The 24,084-nt window shown below is 39.7% G+C and overlaps 1 protein-coding gene across 5 annotated transcripts in view; it reads left to right on the top strand.

Annotated features, from left to right (window-relative positions):
• Positions 1 to 20,808, top strand: part of LOC115579427 (uncharacterized) — a 58,150-nt gene extending 37,342 nt beyond the window's left edge. For 2 of the 5 annotated variants that reach the window (XM_030412960.1, XM_030412957.1), the window contains exons 26-50: positions 1,616 to 1,717; positions 2,959 to 3,007; positions 3,099 to 3,179; positions 3,425 to 4,150; positions 4,234 to 4,311; positions 4,631 to 4,767; positions 5,443 to 5,544; positions 5,729 to 5,786; positions 8,378 to 8,457; positions 8,659 to 9,397; positions 9,500 to 9,627; positions 9,723 to 9,836; positions 12,815 to 12,872; positions 13,650 to 13,772; positions 14,050 to 14,124; positions 14,202 to 14,387; positions 15,254 to 15,322; positions 15,453 to 15,758; positions 16,808 to 16,882; positions 16,980 to 17,113; positions 17,228 to 17,359; positions 17,579 to 17,636; positions 17,725 to 17,805; positions 17,919 to 18,014; positions 18,385 to 20,808. In XM_030412960.1, coding sequence (XP_030268820.1) covers positions 1,616 to 1,717; positions 2,959 to 3,007; positions 3,099 to 3,179; positions 3,425 to 4,150; positions 4,234 to 4,311; positions 4,631 to 4,767; positions 5,443 to 5,544; positions 5,729 to 5,786; positions 8,378 to 8,457; positions 8,659 to 9,397; positions 9,500 to 9,627; positions 9,723 to 9,836; positions 12,815 to 12,872; positions 13,650 to 13,772; positions 14,050 to 14,124; positions 14,202 to 14,387; positions 15,254 to 15,322; positions 15,453 to 15,758; positions 16,808 to 16,882; positions 16,980 to 17,113; positions 17,228 to 17,359; positions 17,579 to 17,636; positions 17,725 to 17,805; positions 17,919 to 18,014; positions 18,385 to 20,222 — 5,625 coding nt within the window. In that variant the 3' untranslated portion in view covers positions 20,223 to 20,808. The remainder of the gene's footprint in view (positions 1 to 1,615; positions 1,718 to 2,958; positions 3,008 to 3,098; positions 3,180 to 3,424; positions 4,151 to 4,233; positions 4,312 to 4,630; positions 4,768 to 5,442; positions 5,545 to 5,728; positions 5,787 to 8,377; positions 8,458 to 8,658; positions 9,398 to 9,499; positions 9,628 to 9,722; positions 9,837 to 12,814; positions 12,873 to 13,649; positions 13,773 to 14,049; positions 14,125 to 14,201; positions 14,388 to 15,253; positions 15,323 to 15,452; positions 15,759 to 16,807; positions 16,883 to 16,979; positions 17,114 to 17,227; positions 17,360 to 17,578; positions 17,637 to 17,724; positions 17,806 to 17,918; positions 18,015 to 18,384) is intronic. The other 3 variants (XM_030412958.1, XM_030412961.1, XM_030412959.1) reach the window with 3 other exon arrangements.
• The last annotated feature ends 3,276 nt before the right edge of the window (positions 20,809 to 24,084 follow it).

The raw sequence follows: 24,084 nt of genomic DNA, 5'->3' as shown, positions 1-24,084 counted from the left end.
GCAGAGATGTTCAGCCCTCCGCGTCCATTCTGCGCACCGCACATGCGCGAAGGCGCCGCTGGCTGATTTATATGTAAACTTTTCTTTGTCTAAAATAGATCACTGCACTGAACACACTTTTTTTAAAATCGCCCATGACGTTATTCAGCTCTCCTACAATGTTCATTACAGCTAAATGCACATCGCCAGTTATGCAATTTAGGTGATGACGTAATTTAGCGACGTCTAGCGACTTTTAGGATAGCCAATAGCGACTTTCCTTACTGAGGAGTTCACAGCAGTGCGTTTTCAGCTTCGTGCGCCACTGAGCAGTTTGCAGGTTGGGTTTGCTGAGGACCGACTGAAATGTTGAGGTGTGTGTGTGTGTGTGTGTGTGTGTGTGCGCGCGTGTGTATTTAATGTTCTTGAAAAAACCCCAGAAAAAAAAAAACTAAGCAGCCTTCATACGAATGAATGGGACTCCACCTGCAGGGCTGTATCCAGCATTAATAGGTCCATGTTTAAAACCTATGAGCTTTTTTAGTAGCACTATAAAAGTTCAACATTGCCTTCAATGATTCTCTGTGACAGTAAACCAATTTTTGTTAATATCCAACCTTATCAGTTTTAGCTTCTTTTTAATGCTACAATATGAGTTTAGGTTGTCTAACATTAGTTTGCTTAACAATGTTGTGATATCTCTCTGTCTGAAATGCTTTTGTTGCTAGAGGAGGACTTAGAGGGGATCGGGTATTTTTGTACAGTTTAGAGTGAATTTTATCCAGAAAAAACTTCCCTGTTAATGTTTGAAATGCTCATTTTCCACATAGACAATAAATCAGTCTCAATCTCCATTGAAAGGGTCTTCTTCTGTCAAATGATACCATTCAAGTTCATCTAACACTGCTTGAGAAGCTCAGCTATTACTGGATATGTATGTAATACTTTAGAAACATTTTATTGATGGTATACATGATCAGGAATTTATAAAGCTATGGTGGGAAGAGAGATTGCTCCCTACCTGGTTTTCAATTAATCTTTCATCAAGTATTAAAGATGCAGCGTCTAATTAAATCGGCCATTTTTCATCTTTTTTTGTGTGCATGTTTTACCTTATAATAGATACTGTGACTGCTGTTAAATTAATAATACAAGAAACAAAAACTACTGTAAGTAATTTTGCAGCACTTTAAAGTGTATTGATAATTCCTGATTTGTTTCTAATAGATTGATAAAATGCCATACTACGTGTCACCACCAAATGCCAGATATTATATTATGTGTTCAATACAGTTTATTCTCTTTTATCTGTCTTAAGGTGTTGCTGTACTGTTCAATACTGTTTATTAGCTGAAGTTGCTAAAAACACACAAATAAGAATAGGAATGTCACAAAATAGGCTAAGCAAAACAAATATTTTATTTTGGGGAGGTTTTTGAGAATGCCTTCCAAGAGTCTGATTTGTCAAAACTGCATTACCATGGGTATATTGTGAAATGATGTCATCACCTTAATTCAGGTGTGCCAATTGTGGCTTTGTCTATTGAGCATGCATGAAAGAACAAACAAAAACTTGTTGGAAAAACTGACTGCTTACTCAACTAAACATTTATCTCTATGCTTGGTGTGTGTGCAGGACCGTTTCCACCCAGGCTCGCTGACTCCAAGCACTGATGCAAAGACCTTATTGGACTTAGCCAAACAGGCAGCACGGATTCACTGCGTATCGCAGTTACAGGTATTCTTTACCAGAATTTATATTTCTGTACCATTTATATAGCTTTATGTACATTCACACCTCCACAGGGGTTCCAACCTTTCAGCATAGGTCGAAGTCAGATTTGGTATCTGTGAAGTCAGAGTAGGCATTTTGTGACGTAACCCACCAATCGGAGTCAGAGTCAGCACTCCTCAACTTCCTAAAATTAAGCATCAGTCACAATTTTGCACATATGTAGATAAAAAAAATTTAATAATGATGCAAGATAAATTACGTTGATAGAACACTACAAACTCCAGACATGCGCGCAGGTGGTTGAGTGGTTAGAGCGCATGCCACATATGCAGCCGACCCTGGTTCGATTCCGGCCGGAGGTCCTTTGCTGCATGTCACATCCCCCTCTCTCTCCCATATTTCCTATCTGTCTACTGCTTAATAAAGGTGTCTATGCCAGAAAAGAAAAAAAAATCTTTAAAAAAAACAAAAACAAACTCCAGACATTATAGCCTACATTGCGAGACCAAACCTAATTTGTTTTCTGACAAATTGGCAGCCAAATTATGCCATTTAAAGAACATTTAATTTTTAATAGATGTAGATGTTTTTTGATTTTACTTTGGAGCAGTGTGTGGAGATACAATTAAGAATCACTATTGTACTGTTAAAACACATATGTACTATACTATTGGTGAAGACTGAACAACAATGTACTGCAACGGAAATGATATGATCTCCTTTCTACCTACCTACATATATTGTAATGTATGGAGAAAGGAAAGGACACTAACTGACATTAACTTTTAGCGCGATCTAACACAATTCTATCTTTGTTGTTCCTTGATAGTAATACAATTAGAATTGCTGTTGGGACTTTTTGAAAGCGTTGTCATTGCTTTAACCTAATTTTAACCTTTAAACAATGGAAAGATACAGCTGCTACAACAGTTTGAATAGTGCCAGTTGCTTGGGTTCTATGTGTCCACCTGCATCTTCTCCTGCTTTCACCTGTCACAGGAGCTGTCAACTACTCCATTCTGTGATCATAAACTGTCTGTGATGAAAAATAGACTCAACGTGAAATTTCATCTGGAATTTTACAGGGGGTGCACAGCGCATGTTTACCGGGGCACGTGCACAGCCCCGGTAAAAAGTGTCTGGCAATGCCCCTGGTTCTATGTATGAGAGTTGAGTGTATAGCTTCATGTAACATTTCTAATCTTGCATTTTTGCTTAAGTTTCAATGTTGTCTGCTTTTGAAGGTAATAAAATTGGACAGGCCCATCTGGGAGCCCTGCTCCTACGAGAAAGGTAAGTGTGTATATTTCCCTGATTTACTCACTATTTGCATTGGCATTGAATTGGTTCCTTGACAATACCTGTGCTATTTATGCTATTCCAGCGGTAACCATCTTGGGGTCTGCAAAGAAGAGAACTGGGAATGGAAAGCTTGCACCCCCAATAAAACCTCAAAAGAAGCTGTGTAAGTCAATATTCTGGTAGATGTTTGTTCTTTTTGTAACTTGTTGTAGCAGCTAAGAAAAATACTATGGGAGAACATTTGTCTGCCTGTAAATCCACCATGACTTACCTTTTCACCTCAGCCATTATTTGCTTCATTTTGATGTATTTTTGCCTTTGTATTGATGCATACGTTGCGGATACTTGATAAAGCTTTGCAGATAATTAAAATTAAACATGTATTTTGAAAATCTATATGTTTCTTAGTCCCCAGAAACGTTTTCAAAGGCCTTGTGAGAGAAGACAGTAACAAAAATCGCCAGATGATGCAGGGATCTGTGAAACAGACCAGTCAGAACCCTACAAACAACAGTGGGATATCCAGTACGCATGGTGTAGGAAGTGGAAAAAATGCAGGAAAGGGAGACCACAAGACGCCTTCTTCACCAAATGGAAAAGAATCAGAGAGGAGAACAGAGGTGTTTTCAAAAAGTGGTTCAGATGAGACAAAGAATGCAGGTAGGGAGACTAACATGGTGGTAAAGGAGGAAAAGACAGAGCCTGTAGTGATAAAGGAGGAGAGGATAGAAGATCCTTTAGTGATAAAGGAGGAGAAGATAGAAGATCCTTTAGTGATAAAGGAGTTGAAGATAGAGGAGCCTATAGTGAGAAAACCAATCAGAGAGACTGGAGAAAACTGCCAGAACACAGACAAAGCGAGTGGAACAGACTCTGGAGAAGAAAAGAGCAAAAGTAGCAAAGATGTCCTGGTGAAGAATGAAGGTGAAAGAAAGAGGCCAAGCAGCATGTTGGAAAAATCCCAGGATGATACATGTGCTGATGAGGCTGTGGAGAAAGAAATTGGCCATAAAAGGCAGCGGCTCAACTCCAAACAAGATGCATCTTGCAAAGAACCCCAAAACCTGCCAAGTGTGACCATGGCAGATAAGCGGAAGAGTGGCAAAACAAGTCCAGATAATGCAAAGGATGATGGTATGTAATTGCTGTATTGAAGTTTGTGGAAGATTTTTCTCAGTGTTTTTGTTACTACAGTGCAGTTTTTGGTGTTCTTACAGTACCTACTGCCGTGAGCCCCCAACAAGCAGCTCAACTGTGGCAATATGTCCAGATGAAGAACAGAGAGCCTGTAATTGGTCAGTACAAAATGGTGGAGATTTAACCAAACTTGCATGTTCATTACCCACAAATGTTAGCCAATCTCTCTTTTTTATAAAAATTTTTATGGGTATCAACCATCTGGAAAGTTCAACTGCTTTCAAACATGTGTAACAAACAACAAACAAAGTGTAAGGTCAAAGAGCAAATGGGAAAACAGAATGCACTTTTCATATTTTGATTCCTTCACATCTATCTAGCCTTACATTCATTTGTAAACTAAATCATTTCTGTGAATAAGAACATTTTGAGCCAGAGGGGAGATTAACACCATAATATTAATTGTATTTCCTTCAGGCTTAGGTGCACTTATTGAATGCCATTGTAATGAGCATGACCCGATCTACTTGTGTGGGTGCTGCTCTCTGAAGATCCTAGAGAGGGACATCATCTGCCATGTTACTGGAGCTGACCACCAGAAGATGTTTCTGATTGTGAGTACATTTGTGTTTTACACGTCTGTCTTGTACATTAAAGATTTTAAAAATGTTCCTCCTCTCCATACTGGCCCGGAAGAGATCCCCTCATTAAAGCAAAACTCTCGCCAAAATGCAACCTAGGCCTTTTTTGTGAATGTATATGAGTTAAACCTTTGTGTAAAAGCATAATTATGTTGTAAGAGGCATTTTTAAGATTTACAGTAGTTTTGTTTTCGGGCAAGCTCATGTTCAGTGGAGTGCTGGGGCACTCTTACACTAGCATCTAAATCGTTATTTTTAAAACACTAAGAAGGCTCGACACAACATGAAACTTTGCTTGTAGTATCACCAGGTTCTCTACACATGAACACGAGCATTGAGAACATTGTTTGTGTACACAGAATTTGCTAAAAAGAAAGTTTTTCTAACAACTGCTACACCAAGTTACAAAAAGAACATAAACATCTACTAGAATATTGACTTGCACAGCTACTCATAAGAGAGCAGCTGGTCACTTTAAGCATGGTGATATACATTTGAGTACAGATCTTGGTCACTACAAACGCTTCATGCCCTTTCTCCAAAACCCCTTACTCTGAGCTCTCTCTGCTGTCTATAGTATTTTCTGTACATGTATATCAAATGCTTTGTTGAAGTAATGCCTTTTCCTGTGCATGTTTTTGACCTTAGGGGTCACAGGAATTCTCACCTGTAGCAGTTAAGCCCTTGGGGAAGGACATAAGATGTTCTGCTGCTTTGTGTGAACAGGATAATGGATATGGAGCGGCTCAGGTTTGGTCATGGGTCTTCTATCTGTGGACATGGTTATAACTGTCGTTTCATAAATTGAGATAAAAATGAAATCATTTTACTTTGCTCAGAGCTGGATCATGTTGAAGAAAAGGTCTAAGTAGTTGACAGATGCAAGCAAAATTTGATAATGAATTATTGATTGTTATTTATGTCTTGACCTCAGGTGGTTGATCTGGATGAAGAGACTTACAATAAAATCTCAAGACAAAACTTTAACTCAGGTATGGGTACATCTTTCAGTCATTTTGAGTTATTTTCGAAAGCTTGTGTGTCTACGGAGCCCCTTAAGGGACATGGGGAAAAAAAAAAATGATGGGTGAAAAAAAAAAAAAAATGTCATTTTTGCGGGATCTCGCAAAGGTTTTGCGAGATCTCGCAAAGGTTTTGCGAGATCTCGCAAAGAGTTTTTGCGGGATCTCGCAAAACCTTTGCGAGATCCCGCAAAAGCTGCAACACTGCTGGTCGTTCGGTAAAGTTGGAAAGATATTCACAGATTCGAACTTCAATGGATGATCAATAAATCTGAAGTGAAACGTTTTTCAAACACAAATGATGCCTCTGTCCCACCATAATAGCATAGACTATGAGCTACAAGGACCAAAACCCTGATTTTGTACTAAAATAAGCCGTCCTCCGAGCTCGACGGACAACACCGATCTCTATGCGCAGCCGGCAGCCGGGCGAGTGCGCAGGGAACGGCCGTAAGCGGTCATTTGGACCGCTGGATTTACACCCTATAATGTCTCATATAAATACCCAACTGAGTGATGAATGCATGCATTGTGTCATGATATTTTTTTAAAAAACGAAATAACACCAAAGTGTACATTTTAACTAGTTTAATTATACATTAATCGATATCATAGTAAACCGTAATTATTGCACAAGGCTTTAATAGAGAAAACCCAGAACAAGAAAAAACAATTAAAAGTAATTATTTGATTATGAAGCATTTTATTTTAACACTTAATATATAATAAAATAAATAATGATAATCGAAAAAGCTGGAAACGAGCTGATCTAAAACAAAAACAAAAAAAAAGAGCCGTTTCGATCACTTTGAGCACTCCTTGAACAAGATGCGGGCATTGATCCCAGCCAGGTCGAGGAGGATGTTATAGAAGATCGCAACTGGCCATCTTCGCTGACACGGACACGGAGGCAGTGCCGGTCCGCTGCAAACGGAACCAAACACCGGACACTTGAAATGCCACAAGCCCGTGTGTAACTGTACGAGAGGGGAGGTAATGTGCGGAGATGTGACCAGTGATCACTACGGCTCTTTGTTTGTTTTAGATCAGCTCGTTTCCAGCTTTTTCGATAATTATTTTACTATTATTGTTTTATTATATATTAAGTGTTAAAATAAAATGTTTCATAGTCAAGTAAGTTACTTTTAGTTATTAATTTTCTATGTGTTTCTCTATTAAAATCTTGTGTAAATATGCAATGATTACAGTTTACTATGTGCGATGATGTGAATATTGATAAATGTATAATTAAACTTCTTAACGTGTTAATTTTGGAGTTATTTCGTTTTTGTTTTTTTGTTTTTTTAAATATCATGACACATGAATGCATTCATCACTCAGTTGGGTATTTACATGACAGATTATAGAGTTTAAATCTAGCGGTCCAAATGACAGCTTACGGCCGCTCTAGTAGTTTTGAATTCTGGCCCTTCTGAAGTCCAGCTGACACTTTGGTCACAGGGGATCCGCTATAGCCTATATATAGTAGGCGGCGGCTCTTACGTTTGTGGAAAATGTATTACATTTGTGGGTTTATAACATTAAATGCTGCAGATTTTTATTACGTTTGTGGGTTTATTGACGATGTTAAATGACGATATTTGTCTCTTATTACCTACAAAGCCTCCTGCAGGCCTGATGCAGATAGTCAATGAAGCCAAGAAATTATAATAAGGAATGTTCTACCTGCTCTTATAGCCTATGCACACAGCACAGGTCTTATTATAGGCTGTAATATATAAAAAATACTCAGTAGGCCTATAGTGAGGGAAAATTAGCTTTATTTGTGATTAAAATATGACGATGAGGACCCAACGATTGGCCTTCCTTTCCTTCTCAAACTATGTTGAAATTGCATCATTAAACAGCCCAGTTTTCAAAATTTTCAAAATTTCCCCGGACCCCTTAAAAAAAGACTCTCTGCACAGTGATGCCGGTATCTGACCACTTTTTTCATTAACGAGTAATCTAACACGTCAACATTTACAAACTAGTAATCAGATTAAAGTTACTTATCATTATTTCTGTCATTTTCCTTAGTAAAAATATATAGTTCTGCTTTCTTCCTGACTCGGGGAGTGATGTCACGTGTGCCACAATTCACGTTTTCAGCATGAGCACAACTCACGTGTAACACCACGCAGCGATACAGACACAAACAACAATGAAGGGAGGAGAGAGATGCGCATTTTCTAGCTGGAAATATAGTCATTATTTTGAGTTCCTGTCAGCTAAAGATGAGAATTGTCTTTGCGAGATCTCGCAAAGGTTTTGCGAGATCTCGCAAAGTTTTTGCGAGATCTTGCAAAAAATCTTTGCGAGATCCTGCAAAACCTTTGCGAGATCTCGCAAAACCTTTGCGAGATCCTGCAAAACCTTTGCGAGATCTCGCAAAACCTTTGCGAGATCTCGCAAAACCTTTGCGAGATCCCGCAAAAATGACATCTTTTTTTTTTTTCACCCATCATTTTTTTTTTTCCTCCATGTCCCTTAAGGGGCTCCGTATGTGTCTGCTTTTTTACTGTACAGTATTTCTTTATTCTGTTTATTTATCCAAATAGCCGTGAAGACACTGAGGTCAGTTCAGCATTTCAGTTGGCCTGAATTCACTTCTGTCTCAGTCGCCCTTTCCGACTACCAGGTTAGTCAATTATCAGATCAGCATTTCTTATACAGAAGTTGAATTGAAGGAGCTCCTCCCATTCTGAAGCTGTTATTATGAGTAAAAAGTTACATAATGTTGCTTTAACAAACATTTGATCGACAGTTACTGTTTAGTTGCATCGTTCTTTGGCAGCTAAAAATTCAGCAGTCTAGTTAATATGGATGTTTCATTTGAAAGGTGATGGCCATGGACATCGATAATGATTCAGAAGACTCTGTGGCAAAGCCGTCCTCAGTAACTGCAGCTGTGGTTCCAATGACTGGAACCTCCTCCAAACCACCTCAAGCCACCCGTAAATCAAAAGAGGGTGACGAAATGAACCAGATTAAAGTGTCTGAGTCAACTGTCAATGCTGTCACCACTGAATTCACATTGACCATCTCCAAATGTGCAGCCAGGTCAACCAGTTCTATGTCAGACACCAACAAATCGAGAGCACCCAACTCCAGTCTTGGAGTCACCACTTCCAGTTTTACCACAACCAGCCCCACCACCTCCACATCTAGTAAAGCTGCCTCCAAATGTGCCACTTCAACCCACACCAAACAGACTGCACACAAACCCAATTCCTGTTCAACCGCCAAAGTTGAAATCGCCTCTAAAGGTTCTGAAACTGCATCCCAAAGTCCAGCTGTTTCTCAATCCAAGGTGACACATGAAAATACTGCAGCCTCTGCAAAGACTGCACTGAGGAGGAATTCACTGGGGCTGAATGCTGACGTTGCACCAAAGAGTAACGCACCTGTATCTCCGCACCCGACTGCGCTCATGTCTGTTAGGTCCAACAGCAAGAATCAACACACAGAGCCATCACATACCTCCAAGTCTGTCAGGTCTGGAAACAAGAGTCCAGCCGCAGAGCCAGCACATCACTCTGCAAGTAAGACAAAGCCAGGTGAACGTCATCTCAAAGTCGGTAAGTATGTCTATGAATTACATAGGGACAATCGCTCAGTAAGTCTCTATGAATTGGTTTTTCTTTCATTCTAATCTGAGGTTGTTGTATTTGTCTCAATAGGTTTAAACCAGATGGTAAGAGTAACATGTGAAGAAAGGCAGCAAGTCTACTGTCTGTTGTGCTCTGTTAAATTGCACTTTTCCGGGTCCATTCACTTTGCCAGCCACCGCCACCAATTAAAGTATTTGGTATGTGAGAAGTCTTGTTGTAAAGAAAGGTCAAAAGCTTGAAAAGCAAGGCTTTATTGCAGACGCTAACTGCATGCTTTCAATGTTCTTACTAGGAAAATAAGTTCCCTGAGTGGACTAACATGTCAGAAGAGTTACCGAGGAACTTCAACGAGATAGTGGCACGCTTGGATGAACAGGAAAGGGCATCGGGATCCCAGTGCATGCAGGTGACCATTCAAAATCACCCAGAATTGACAGTCTGTGTGTGGTTGTTGATTTTCCTTAGGGGTGGAACGGTTCACAAAATCCGCGGTTCGGTTCATATCACGGTTTTGTTGTCACGGTTTTTGGTTCGGTATACATTGATCGTTAGGAATATCAATTATGTCTTGTATAGTCAGGTTGAAACTAAAAGAATGAGGCAGTCTGACATTTGATACATCATTGTGTCAGGTTAAAAGTAGGTCAATTCTGGCACTGCAAGAGAGGTGATATTGCTAGTTCCAACATGCTTTTCATTTATTTGGCAAAGAAAGTTATCTTTAACAAATGCTAAGAACAAATAGTTATTCACTGTCACTAATGTAATGTAACAGGCAGTCACAGTCAGGAAACTTTCAGTAGCCCTGGAGGTCCATCTATCACTAGTAAGCGCTACATAGGCCAAGTCAGACAACTCTTTAACAATTCCTCATCGGGTCTCCTCATGAAGTGTGGGAAATACTGTGTTGATGAAGTGTTTACGGGAGGGGATTTTATTTTATATCGCGGCTCGAGTGTTTTCATCATACAGCGAAATCCTGCACCCTCCACCACTGCAAAAGGCTGCATATCTTTAGCTATGAAATACCTTACTCCTTTCGTTATGCATTTTGCCCTGTCTGACTCGTCACTGTAAGGCTGTTCAAAAGCTGCGGGGAGCAGAAGTTGTCCTGTCGACTCTTTCCCTTTCCTCCTTGCGCTGCCAGTTGTCTCACTGGGATGATTTCTTTGCAGATGAGCTAACATGTTAGTCGTGTTACTGTTTGCATAAACAACGTGTTGCACAATGCTTGCTCACTGTTGCAATTTTGTCAACAACTTTCATACCGCCGTCATCGTAGGTCACTCTAAATGCAAAGTGGTCCCATAAAGCAGACCTTTACAGTGCTGCTCGCGCATCTTCTAGCTCTGACTCTTTTCCACTCGCCACGCCCACAAACGTCTCCACAGCTGACCCAAAGATACTCTATTACTATCTGCTACACCGCTTCGCTCCTTCTTCCTCTTGTTTACTGGCGGTTGGCATCCAGCTCAGTAAAGCCACCTGCTGCTCTGGAGTGTACACGCTTCACCTCTTCAGTAAATGGTTTATAGGCACGCGCAACTTCTTTTTCTCAAACGGTACACACATGCCCTGAACCGTGACAAGCGTACCAAATGGGACAGATTTTTTTGATGAACCATTCCACACCTAATTTTACTATATGTTGTACCCCACCATTAAAGCAGATTAATTAAAGTGAGCTGTGAATAACCATTTTGCTAAAAACAATGAGAGGTTTTACTGGATTGTACAAAAACGTGATTCTGCAAAATGTAGCGTAAACTGTCTTATCAGTTACTTTTTCGATCTTTATCGCTTGCAGCAGCGCTACACCAATATGACTGCATAGCATTTATTTTTCTTGTGCTCTACCCAAATGTCGGTATATTTACACAGTTTCTCTTTATTTATGATCCTGGTATTTATCAGTATTGTACAGTTATATTGGTTGAATAGTCTGCAAAGAACTTTTCGTTTTTATCAATCCAAAAACGACAGAAGAAATAATTGTTGTCTTCCAGTGAGATCAACCAGTTACTGTCCATAACACACACAATTAACAAGTTTCCTCCCATACATATTTGGGAATCTATGGAGACGCTGACTTATCATGTACATATAGATTACAAATTGAAACAAGATGTCGTGGCAATTTCTAGTGAACAGGGGACCGACCAAAGGAGAGAGTAGTCTTTCTTTATTCAAACACTTGCAAGTGGACGCTTCAGCCATCAACATGCAATGTTGGTGGCTGAAGGCACAAAACATCCTCTTGTGGGTTTTCTTATCTACATGCACACAACCCAAACTTACACCCACATCTGTAGATCATACATCACCACACTTGGCTCCAAGCCAAGGATGAGATAAGTGGGGGTTGGTAACATAACAAACATAAGAACAAGGCATAAAACCTTACCCCTGTCTGTACTGGCACCAAGGTTTTGTCCAAAACAACATTCCTGGCCTGACGGGCAATGTAAGGAGTCAGTCACTTAAAAGATATCCCATGTGCAGCATTTTTCTACTACACAAGATACAACAAATTTTCTTTTGTAGGAGCTCTGCCATCAGACATTCAATTTGTAGCTAGTGGTTTATGTAGATAAAACCGATAAATGCAGACTGAGCTTTTCCATTTCAAGTAAAGGCTCATACAAAAATAAATTCTTAATCATCACTTAATTCCACATGCCATAACTGTGAATACACACAATTTCGAGTCCCGATTCTCAAAAAAATCAGGTTGCTGTTCAAGACCTACCCACCTACTCACAGCACTTTTGACTCACAACAACTAGAAAGGGCCAAATTAAAAAAACATGGTTGTTTCTTAGCATGTTCAGTCAGTACTCACGAGCAGGCACACTTTGACTCTTGTAAACACTAAATTAAAGTTTTTACTTATTTTAAGGTAAATTATATCACTGGCAATGTAATGTAAAAAAATATTCCCCAGTATGAAATGTTGAATTGTATTTTTTTCTCCACAACCATCTGGCAACCGTTGGAAACTAGCCAACCCGAGGTTGAGAACTAATGCCTCCCCATTGCCTTATTCTGCTGTGTTCGGTATGTTTCTGGTCATCAGCCTTTGTAAAGTGGGTGTGAAATCTACAGCCAATAACAGCATGCAGGTTATAAGGGCTGCAGGTGGTACATTTGGCTGTGTCAGGGGGCGTGTGCTTCTGGTGTGCTTACGACTTTGAATCTTGTGTTTGCAAACCCTAATTGATAAAATCTTACTCACTGTAAGAAAAGATCAAATACCTGAAGGAATCAAGATTGATGGAATAACAGAAAGAACTGCAGACTTGTGAAAGAACAAATGTTCACGAGTAGTAAAGTGAGATGGAATGTGTTTTTTAAATTGTAATTGTATGTCTTTCTCTCTGCTAGAAAATTGAAGTAACAATGCATGAGTACAACAAGCTGGCTGCTCTTCCAGATAAAGAAGGTAAATGTTGGTCTTGGCAGCACTGTGGTGCAGTGGTTAGCAATCTATATTCTTATCTAAAAAACACAATCAGAATATTTTTTGAAAAATTTGCATCTAGTAGTTACTCAGCACATAATATTGTCAATGTAAAAATGATGGAATTTGAATTATGATTATATAATTAAATTGAAGACAACCACTCAAATCAACCACTGATAGAAACTATCTGACTCTATGTTGAATTTATAAGTATGATCAGGTTTATTTTATTTCAATTTTATTTGTAAGGGACAATGTGCAATTAAAACATAAATGTGACCATTTAATGCATTGCACCAGAGTTAGCCTTGGGCTAATTTACATCTGCAGTCCCATTGGCTGGTATAAAGACTACTTTATTGCCAGTGACGGCACTGAATTATGAAATATGTTGTAGCTTAGTAAAACAACAGTAACATTTTCTTTGCTGCAATGACCAGATTCCATAAATCTTTAGTTTAGAGCTCTGAGTTGTAAGTCTACCATTGTCTGAACGTGATGCACTTGTCATCATTTGATACATAATGAACCAATTGACCTTAATATGGTTGTTATTGCTTTATTTTTTTTGCTGTTTTAGGGCTAAGGTTTGACATATTTAATTCAAGTGTACTTGACTGTTAAAAGGGAAATGGATAGCTACTGTGGTTGTAAAGTCTATTTATTTGTATTCAATGAAATACGATGTAATAAATGATCAACTTTGCAAAAAAATATGGTCATTGTCAATTATTAATTCTCTCTTTTTATTCCCAGCTCTCGACAGACTGGAAACAATGTTGAGAAAAAGAGAATCAGAAGCATCAGCCGACGCTGCAGAGGTGTTGAGACTGCAAGTGGACTCCCCCAGTCAGTGTGAAGTTTCAAGCCCAGATGATGGTAAATCCTTGTCAGCTCTGAACAGCAAGTTTCAAATGTGTCTGCATTTTACGTCCACATAGAAACACATTTTACCCTTGATAAATGGTTAATAAATACTGTCATTAGATTACAAAGCGTTGCATAGTTGTAACTATGATATAGCAATTCAGTAAAGTTTAATTAACTATACATAACCATTTATTAATGATGGTTATTATGAAGTGTTGCTGACCTGTGAATGGAAAACAGAAGTATGGAAATTCATCATACCAATTACAACAATTTTGTCTCTCAGGGATGTCTGTTTCTACTGATAACCAATCAGAGCAGGACAAACATCAGCTCCATCCACTATTGGTCCAGAGTCCAGGTGAGACCCGTACACATATTGTCCAAGACTCTTGGGTCCATGCCATACTTATTAACATGATGCTGTTCTCTGTTCAGAAACTGAGGATAAAAATCTTGCTGCGGGTCAGGCAGACGGAGCCTGGAACTTGAAGATCTCAGAGACAGAAGCTGATGACCGGATTTCAGACCCACTTCCCTCCACGAAAAAATCCCATGAAAAAAATCAACCAGATCTACCAAACCTCATAACTACTCCTAGTGTTCAAAGCGCAGACATAGCAGGTATGTCTGTGTACCATCACCAGGGTTGCCAGGTCTGTGTGACAACAGCAGTTCAATATGGGAGCTCAAAATATGCGCTTCCCCAAAACCATTTACTGTTCAGTCCAGTCCAATTCATTGCAATATCTACAAAGTAACACAATAAATTGTCTGTATGCAAGCAATAAAAATCAGTTTTCCCTAAACAGCTTTGGTCCTAAAATGACCCTATGTAAGTAGATACAGGATATTATCAGAGTTAAAGTATAACTTTGTTGAAATGTGAATTATTGGACTGACACATTATGTTTCATCTTGTCGCTTTCTCTTCATTTGTTCCTCTTCCTCCCTACCTGGATAACATGAATGTAAAGATGTTAACATATTATGGTCATTAATGCTATGCCTTAATCAAACTAAAAAAAGTACAATATTAAGTCAGTGTATTTTAATCACATTTTTGAATACAGATATAGATTGGATATGTATTTACTGTTAGTATTTTAGTTTACCTTATTTTAAGTGATGCAATATATCCTGTAGATTCCCAGGTTTTTTTATTATGTACACTATGTATTTGTGTTAACAGGTTTTTATATTTGCTGAATTAAAGATGCAATTGGTAGTTATTGAAAAATTCTAACTCAGAGAGGTAGTATTTTGCCATATTAATACACATGAATACACATTCAATAATATTGATTTATTGCCATGACTGAATGCGCAAGCCATCCTCAGAGAGGAATAAGGTCCCCACAACAAAAAGTTGCCTAATTCTGCTGGAAAACCACAAACCTGGCAACCCTGGTCATCACATGACATTCCCTGACAGAAAATCATAATTATGATATTTCCAGCTGGACTCATACTATCTCCTCTCTTTTTAGTCTATATTAAACAGGAGGCAGTGGAGGCCCCAGCTACCGTTGATTTCAACCCTGCTACTGAGAGTCCAGGTAAACACAGAGCCTTCCCTTTCAGCTTTTGTATCTTGCATTGTCTTGCTATTGTTTGTACCTTTTCCTCCTCCTTCTGCATCAACACTCATTTACACAATCCACGATCTCTTGCATCCCTCCCTCCCAGCAGTGAAAATCGAGACACCTCAGAGTAATGCAGATCCTCCTGCGACTGACAAAGAGTCGGGTGGATTTGCCCAAATCCCTGACCTAGGCCGGGAGAGAAGTGACCCAGAGTTACGGGATGCTCAGAAGACATCACCTGCAAATTTCTTTGAAACAGACCTGCTCCCTTCTGCTGCTTCAGTGAATACAGAACAGCAGAACCAATCCAGAGCCAGCGAGAATACAGAAGATGCACCAAAACGCTCGGGATGCAGCCCAGAACCCAGGCACCACAGTGCATCGCAGGCACTCACAAGAATCTTGAAAGGTAGGTTTAGGTGCATATATGAGTGTATGGCGGTTGTTAAGAAATTTAGAAATGACTGTATAAATTTGATGTCTGTATGATTCTCTCTGAGGAAGTATCTCTTGTTTTTTCAAAAGGTTTTTTCAGAGTTTCTTTTTTTTAAATATTTTTTATTTTGGCAAGTACATTCTCTCACACAGTAACAGCTGTACTACCGATAAAGTCACACAACATATTTTGAGACTTTTCATTCTTCTATTATCCAAATGTTGCCCTTTTTTTTCTTCTTTTTTTTAAACAATAGGTGCATATTTAACTATATATAGTTGAACATGGGAAGCTTTTCACTCCATGGTTCACCAGAGTTCTACGATAAAGAATACAAACAATCACATATTCCTGCATGCATATATCTACATATATACCTACACGCGCACACACACACACACACACCTACATATATCCTCATACATGCATTCATAAAGCAAGATCAAACAGAAGCTTACACACACATCATTTCTTATTAGTGTCCATACCTTCATTTCTTACTGTTTTTCAGAGTTTCAAAAATCATTGAGTGCAGTAGAGCTTAATTTGCCGGCAGACAAAGCATGAGATCATACACAGACAAAGTTCATGAACAACTGATCTAAGGTTCTAAGTATTGGGTGTCCTCTTTTAAACCCGAAAATGGGCTCATGGTCTCATCCAATCCCTACTTTTCCTCACCTTTGCTGACATAGGTATTTTTCTCTGGAAACTGTTGTTCTTCTCTCTGCCCTACCTAGATCATAGATGGGGTTAGTGTTGATAAAGGGCCATTGTCCAAGATATGATCACCACCTTAATGTTTGACTGATTAATTCAGCATTGTTGTCCTGTTGTTTATCTTAGGTTATATAGGTCAAAGCAGTCTGGGTCTTTTCTACATGCCACATGTTTCAAAGTGATCTGATTCATCACACTCAGTCTGTAACTCTCCAGAGAATTAGCAGCTCTCAAACTTGGAAGGAGAATTTCCTTTACAGCCATTTAAAACACTGATTTGTTCTTTTGTATGTCCGTCACAGGTGAAAGAATTCAGGGCACCAGCCATTTGTCCACATACTTGACAGTGGAGGGAATGAAAAAATCAGAAATCATAGGTGGGTGTGTCCATACTTACAAAAAAAACCCCTTTCACTCCTTTGGTTTCATTTCATAAAAGCATACAGTGTGTAAAAGATGGTGTGTCCTCATCAGGTCTGGATTCTGTGTGGGAGTGTCGAGGGATTTCTCGGTCCCCGTTCTTCTTGTGCGAGAGCTGCAGGTTGAGGCTCTCCCACAATAGCATCTGTCGACACATGGTCAGCCGAACGCACCAGGACAACCACGCTGTGAGTGGAGTCCCAATAAAATGACAATAGTAGCTGACAAAGTTTGCCACCAACATTTGCCACAATTTCTCACCTTTTCTTTTTTTTTAATGATATGATGTTCATGTCTTCCAGAAGAGGAAGTACCCTCAGCATACGGAGTTTCGGTTGAATGATGACCTGACTGAAGACTGTAAACTGGTAATTATGAAGGGGGTCATCGCAATGATCTCAATGCAGGAGCGTTTCAAAAAGATGGATGCGCGGGTAACTAATTAGGTTTATGTATGATGCATTTAATCTAAAGATTTTTAATAGTAATGTGGGCAAGATATGGGATATACATTTTTAAATATATTATTGTCTTTTTGAGAGTGATTGCGTTATTAATGGTGTTAAGGAATTGTTAAATAATATTTCACAATTGTGATTTATTGGAGTTGAAGCACAAAGTGGAAATTGTTTCCCTGTTTGTGTTTCACAAAGGTTATACTGCTGAGACAGGACTTGTATGAACGTGTTCTGGCCGCTCCATTCAGTGAAGGTATCAATGAACTTTATCTATTGGTCTGCAGAGGTTCTGATGATCCACAGGAATATGTCTAAGTTTCAACTGTACTGTTTGCCTTTAGCTTTAAAAATGGTGCAAGACATCGAGAGAGAACTGAACCAGAGCACCCTCCGTCTATCCATCAGTATCCTGCAACAAAACGGTGACTCTCGTTGGCCCAGTCACAGGGTCATTTATTTCTCCTTTGTATAACTAAAGTGACTTGTACAGACGGAACATGGGTGTGACCGATGGGTTTTCCTTTCTGTTGCACAGACCAGCAGCCTGAGGCGTGGCAGAGTCGAATGGAATCCCTTTCCACAGAGATGCAACCAACAACGTCACATGAGACAGACCAAAGATGTGACAATGGTATTATGGTCTAGTTTTTTCAGTTTTATTTTTGTTTAGTTTTTTCACAGCACCCTCTAGTAATGTTTTTTTAAACACTAATTCAGAAAAACGTGACCCAGTAGAGTTAGAGTAGAGTTATGATGAGTCAACTGAGTCTATGTTGATTTATTTCATTACTTTTGAGCCTCACCATACACTTTGAATCGAGGCTTTGAATCTACACTAATTTAATTTTGTGACTTATGTTACCAGCTAACCACAAACTGCGCAATACTTTTAGGTTTTCCTTGGTAATTCTCTGTCAATTAGAAGTACACATATATTCATGTCTTCTGCTGCTTTCAAATTATTTATTCTCGTGCTAATTCATCTCCCCTCTTCTTTTTAGAAGAAGAACAACAAAACACTGAAAAACGTCATTTTGCAGAGGCTTCTAGAGCGGGAGATTTGCATGGTGTCAAACCACAAAAAGGCTTGAGTCATGTGGATGTCACCACTGTCTACTCAAAGGCTGATTCTGTCGTTTCTCCCCCACCTGGTCCTGGCACACGTCACAGTTTACAAGAGACCTGCAGTGGCTCTTGCGTGCAGCCAGATCCAGGGCTATCGGTCTTTTGGGACCAGAGGTCTACGCCCGAGTTGCAGGTGAAACAGGAGGATGTGCGCTCAAAGTCCCCATCCTTTCCTAGTGTTGGTCCTAAAACTACTCAAACTGTGTCTGTGTCTACCAGAGATGAATGCTTTCCAACCAGAAAAAGACTAGCTGACACGTCTATTGAAACACTAGTCAAACCTTGCTCCAACAGCCCCCAAATCAAGGACCATTTAACAACCAAACGCACATGCAGCTCACTGCAGCCCACCATCGAACCAGCCTCCAAGTCCACTCCTCTTAACCCTGCTGAAACCTCTATCATCCTGTGCCCTAAGGACAAAGACGCCGGGCCCATATCCACCGAACTAGATGTATCCAGTGTGGAACGGGTACAGTTTGAGGACCTAATTGCTCTGATGAGAGAGGTGAAGTCAGGTCCAGATAATCCTGGGACGACAGCCTCCTGTGCTGGCAATACATTTGAAAGTGGTATGGAACCAAGGTGGGATTCAGAGTCTGTGCAGTCTAAATCTAAAACGAAAAAAAAACAAAACAGATGGGATTCAGAGTCGCTGTCGATTACAAATACAGTGACAAATAATCCACCCTCCTCTGAGTCATCCGAGAGGATGTTTTCAGCAGCGGCTCCTGTTGTCTCCAACAGTGAGAGCCAATCCATTTACCCTACTGCCAAGGGCAATTTTTTTCTTGGAGGCACTGAAGCCAAGGCAGTGGGTACCATGATGCCTGCCAATGCAGACCCCAGTCACCCACAGCAGAGTGTCACTGCTCAGTTTGAAAATGTAAGCCAGATAAAGGCTACTACCATCCACTGTGTGGTCTCCAACACTAACCCAGTACAGATGCCACAGCCAGAGACTGTAAATACTGTGGATCGTCAGTTGCCCATTAACGCCATTATAACCCCCCGACGGGACCTCGCCAACAAGGACTTCTTAGGCAGCTATATTGGACAGGACCATGCTGAGGTGAACACAGGCCATCTGGTTGCTAACAGTTTGTCAACAGTTGAAATAGCAAATCCCACTGACGCACTGGCTGCTTCAGGAGGGTATGGTCCGTACAGCCAAATGGCTCACATCACAAATGGACACGTTTCAGGCTTTCCTCCTTATGTTGCAGGCTACTCAATACCAGACAACCCTCCTGTCACTGAGAGCTTATACTATCATGAAGGGTACATGCCAAATGTTTTATACCAGAGCCAGATTCAACCAAAGCAGCAAGCAAACTACTTGGGGCACTTACCAACTCCAATAAACCAAGAATGTGTGACACTTGAGATGCAGCAGCTAATCCACCAGCAGCAGCTAAACCACCAGCGGATACTGCAGTTAATGCAGCAGCAGCAGCAGCAGCGGCAGCAGCGGTACTCCCCATGGACAGGTGCTGTTCCTCACGTTGGCACTGGAGCCAATAATGCTGCTCACTCGAGCACTGTTCCGTTAACCCCTCCAGCTGACGGATCACTAACATTAGTTGACCTGAACAACTACAGACTCAACAGAATGGCTCTATTGCAGAATGACAACAACATAATAACACAGTACTATCCCAGAGTTTATCTCAGCCCTCCTGCTATTTATCCTGGAGGTATTAATATGAATTAGGTGTGGGTTTTTTTTGTTTTTTTTAATGTGTGTGACTATAAAGGCCTTTCTGCTTTGATTATTTTATATGGATGTGACACACTTCCATGATCCCTGACCCTGACGCCTCATCAGGGCATAACAGAGTAGCTAAAGAAGAAAATCAGGAGACTGAACTCAGAGAACCACTTCTTTTTTTGGACCAAAAATATTCCTGTTTGACATTGTTCTGTTTTTGAAATTTCATTTTGTCATCTTGAAAACAATGAATGTTAAAGTGTTACTTGTTTTACTCGTTACAATCACATTTTGCTTATACACCTGTAGCCAAAGGGAAAGCTTAGCTTTGGTATTATTTTATTGATGTTTGCTGTTCTGTTGCTAATTGCTTTTTTTTATAAGGTGTAAAATAATCCTCATTAGTGTTTCGGGGAACTTGTTACATCAACTTTTATTGTGTGTGTTCACATATACACACTGGTGTACATGTATGAGTTCTGCTGTGTTACCTCCGTTGTGAGTATGAGTTAATGCCAGTCATCTACTGTGATTTTTGTAATTGTTTCATCGTCATGTATTCTTTTAAATAAAGTTCCTTTAACATTGAGAGTGTCTAATTAGTGCCTAACCTCCACTTCCCTGTGGTAGACAGATGCATAACGGGTGATGGGTGCACAACTTCCCAGTATTGGGAATCTGGCCTGACTATGTGACCTGTATTGACTTTTGAATATAAATGTTGTATGATTGGGACATACAGAACACACACATAACCATAGGGAAGTCCAAGTCTCTCCAAAATGGCGAAAACAGGAAATCTGACCACACACTGAACAGCATCCTGATGCAGGGTTCTCGCCAAATAGGAGAGCATGCACACACACATGCACACATGCACAAGTATATACACACACATACACACACAGATTTGGAAGAGTGACTGGAAGTTGCACAATTATCCGGGGAAGACATGTAACATTGGGAGAACAAAAACAAAGAACATCGTGACCTTTGCCAGACTATCACTGCACAACTGTATAACTAGGATGGACAGAATTTGAGGTATAAAATGTTTGGTCAGTCCAGAAATGAACAGAACCCACTCGTCTCCGAGTGATTCTTCAGAGAGTTTTCTGCACAACACCAGTTCCCTTTTCTCTTTTTTTCTGTATGAAAGCAAATGCTTCTGCTGAGAAACTTAGCCTTGATATCCCAAGCACACCGACGAACCACTGATTGAATCCAATGTAAATTTCAGCAGCAGACTATCTCCTCATTCCTAAACAGCCCTCAGTTTTAAACCTTACAGGGAGGATCGTGATATTCAATTAATGTTACTAATCCATTCGACGCGTGACGTCGTTGTGTTGTCTATGTGCTGTCTTCCGTGTTAGAGCACTGCTGGCGTCTGGTTTGTTGACTACCTTTTCGTGTCTGCCTGTCTCTTTTTTGTTTTGTTTTATCCCCTTATTTGTGTAGTATCTCTGTTTGCTATCTGTACACCTATCTCTGTAAGCGACTTTGGGTCCTTAAAAAGCGCTATATAAATTAAATGAATTAATTAATGGATAGGCCCGTCATTTTGATGCCCTTTATACTTTTCCTGCACCCTGCCTTTTTCCAATAGTAGAATGATGGATGGCTTCACGGCTCCTCATTTAGCAGGAATATGAAAGAATCTGCTGTGGTTAAAAAAAACGATCAGTAACAAACAGATGCGTTTTCTTTGCAGAAAGCTCTTTGAAAAACAAACAAGTGAAGTGCACTGATCATCCACAACATAAAAAAAAAAACTGGTGACCTGGGAGTTTTCTCCACGTGGTGTGATCCTGAAGTACCCTTTTGTTTGATTTAAAAAGTTGTCTGTAGTGCTGAGATGTCAAACTGTCCCAAATGTTCTGCTAAAGTCTCCTTTGATCAGACATGTTTGTACTAAACTTACATTCATTCAAGTACGGAAAACTGCAGCTTACTGAGTTATTTCTTTATTCGTTGGAGCTATGATTGGTGGGAAGTATAAGGCTTTCACATCTACCAGGTACAGTGTGTTTCTTGACTGTAAAGGAAATTGTATTTCTACAACACTGGCCCTCCCTCTTTGCCTTACAGATCCTGTGAATGGTGTGACCGAGAAGTGGGAACAGAGTTTCTGGGACATGCTTTGTTTCAGTGTCAGTTTATCAAATTGTGTCTATCCTCCTCCACATGTGTGGTATTTGCTCGAGCTTTGAGGTCATGCACATCAAGGCCAGATGAATTTGTGGCTTTTAACTGTGGGAGAAATTTTTCTACACTTGAAGAACACATTATGTTTCTGTAGTTAAGTTCCCCCTTAACTGTAATAATTGTCTTAACACATGGTTTTTGTATAAGTCTGCATCAATTTAACTTGGGAGACGGTAAGGGAAATTCTCCTTGTTGAGGTAGAGAGTTGTTCATTCTCAGAAGAATTTCACACTCGGCCTGATGAAGCAAATCTCTTAAATACTTGCAGCATGGAGAAAAGACCCTGAGTGTTCGTCTCTGAAGCCTTTCAAATGTTTCAGACGTAAATACAATAGAAGGGGGGGGGGGAGGTCACATACTTTTACGACAGTTGTTAATTATTTCTTCCCAAAACGATGACCCTGTGATGTGTGTAGATCATGCCTTTCCCAGGACAGCGACCATTTCATGTTGCATTGGCATGTAAATGTCATCCTACCTTCCTGTAGCCGCCTGGGGCAAAAGAGAACTGCCCCTCGTGTGACTTTCTGCACCTCAGGTGAAGGAGAGTCTCGTCTTCCTCTTACATCCTGATATGTTCTCTACCATACGTCAACTACGTACCATAGAACTGAATAGAGCATTTGCATGTAATTAAAACACTTGGTCACCCTTTGTGGTGACAGGAGCAGAACAACGTATATTGTGTGCAGTGAGGACTTCTTTGATGTCACATGAAATCAGACTCACATGCCACTCATGTACGGAGGACTAAAAGTGCCATAATTTAATAAATAAATAGACCATAAAATAATTAATTAAATGTGTCATTAATTCATTAAAATACCAATTCATTTTATTTAAAAAAACATTATTATTTCACTATTTAATTAATCATTTTATGGTCCTGTGTTGCAGTGCTTCATGACTTTATTTTATCTGTCAAACTCGCCCATCAGTCAGTGGGCGGGGCTAACGCAAATTTAGTCTAATCCATTGCTTTGGTCTGAAGTCTTGAACCAAAAGAAGAAGAAGAAGTTTTTCAAAACATGGCTCCAATGTTGATGGAAGACCCCCATAAACTTTCTAGGGAGGGCAAGTTTTGACATTTAGTCCTGCAGCTCACACACTGTATCAACATTGGGGCTAGCAGGGGACCAAATCGTCCACTTGATTTTTAGCAGGTTTTTTTTTTTTTTTTTGCGGTTGCCAATAAAGTTTTGTTTGATTGCATCATTCCATTATCTGATATCAATTTGCCTTGACTTGGTGTGCAGGGTAACCAATCAGATCATAGGATCCGTCCACCGACTTTGATGGGCGAGTTTGACAGATAAAATAAATTCATGAAGCACTGCAACACAGGACCATTAAATAATAATTAAATAGTGAAATAATTATATATGTTTTTTACATAAATAAATTGGTATTTTAATGAATTAATGACACATTCAATTCCAATTTTAATGAATCAATGACACATTTAATGAATTTACGACACATTTAATCAATTATTTAATGGTGTATTTATTTATAAAATTATGGCACTTTTAGTCCTCCACTGTCAGGGGGGTCGCTGTCATTGCCAGTGATGTCACAGAGTTTGTCATGTAACTACGGTAAGTACACTTCAAATTCTTCTTTATGCAGCCTTTTTTTTGTTGTTGACTCAATCACA

The sequence above is a fragment of the Sparus aurata genome, chromosome 3, assembly GCF_900880675.1.
Source record: "Sparus aurata chromosome 3, fSpaAur1.1, whole genome shotgun sequence".
Classification (NCBI taxonomy): Eukaryota; Metazoa; Chordata; class Actinopteri; order Spariformes; family Sparidae; genus Sparus; species Sparus aurata.
This window is presented reverse-complemented; position numbering and strand designations above follow the sequence as displayed.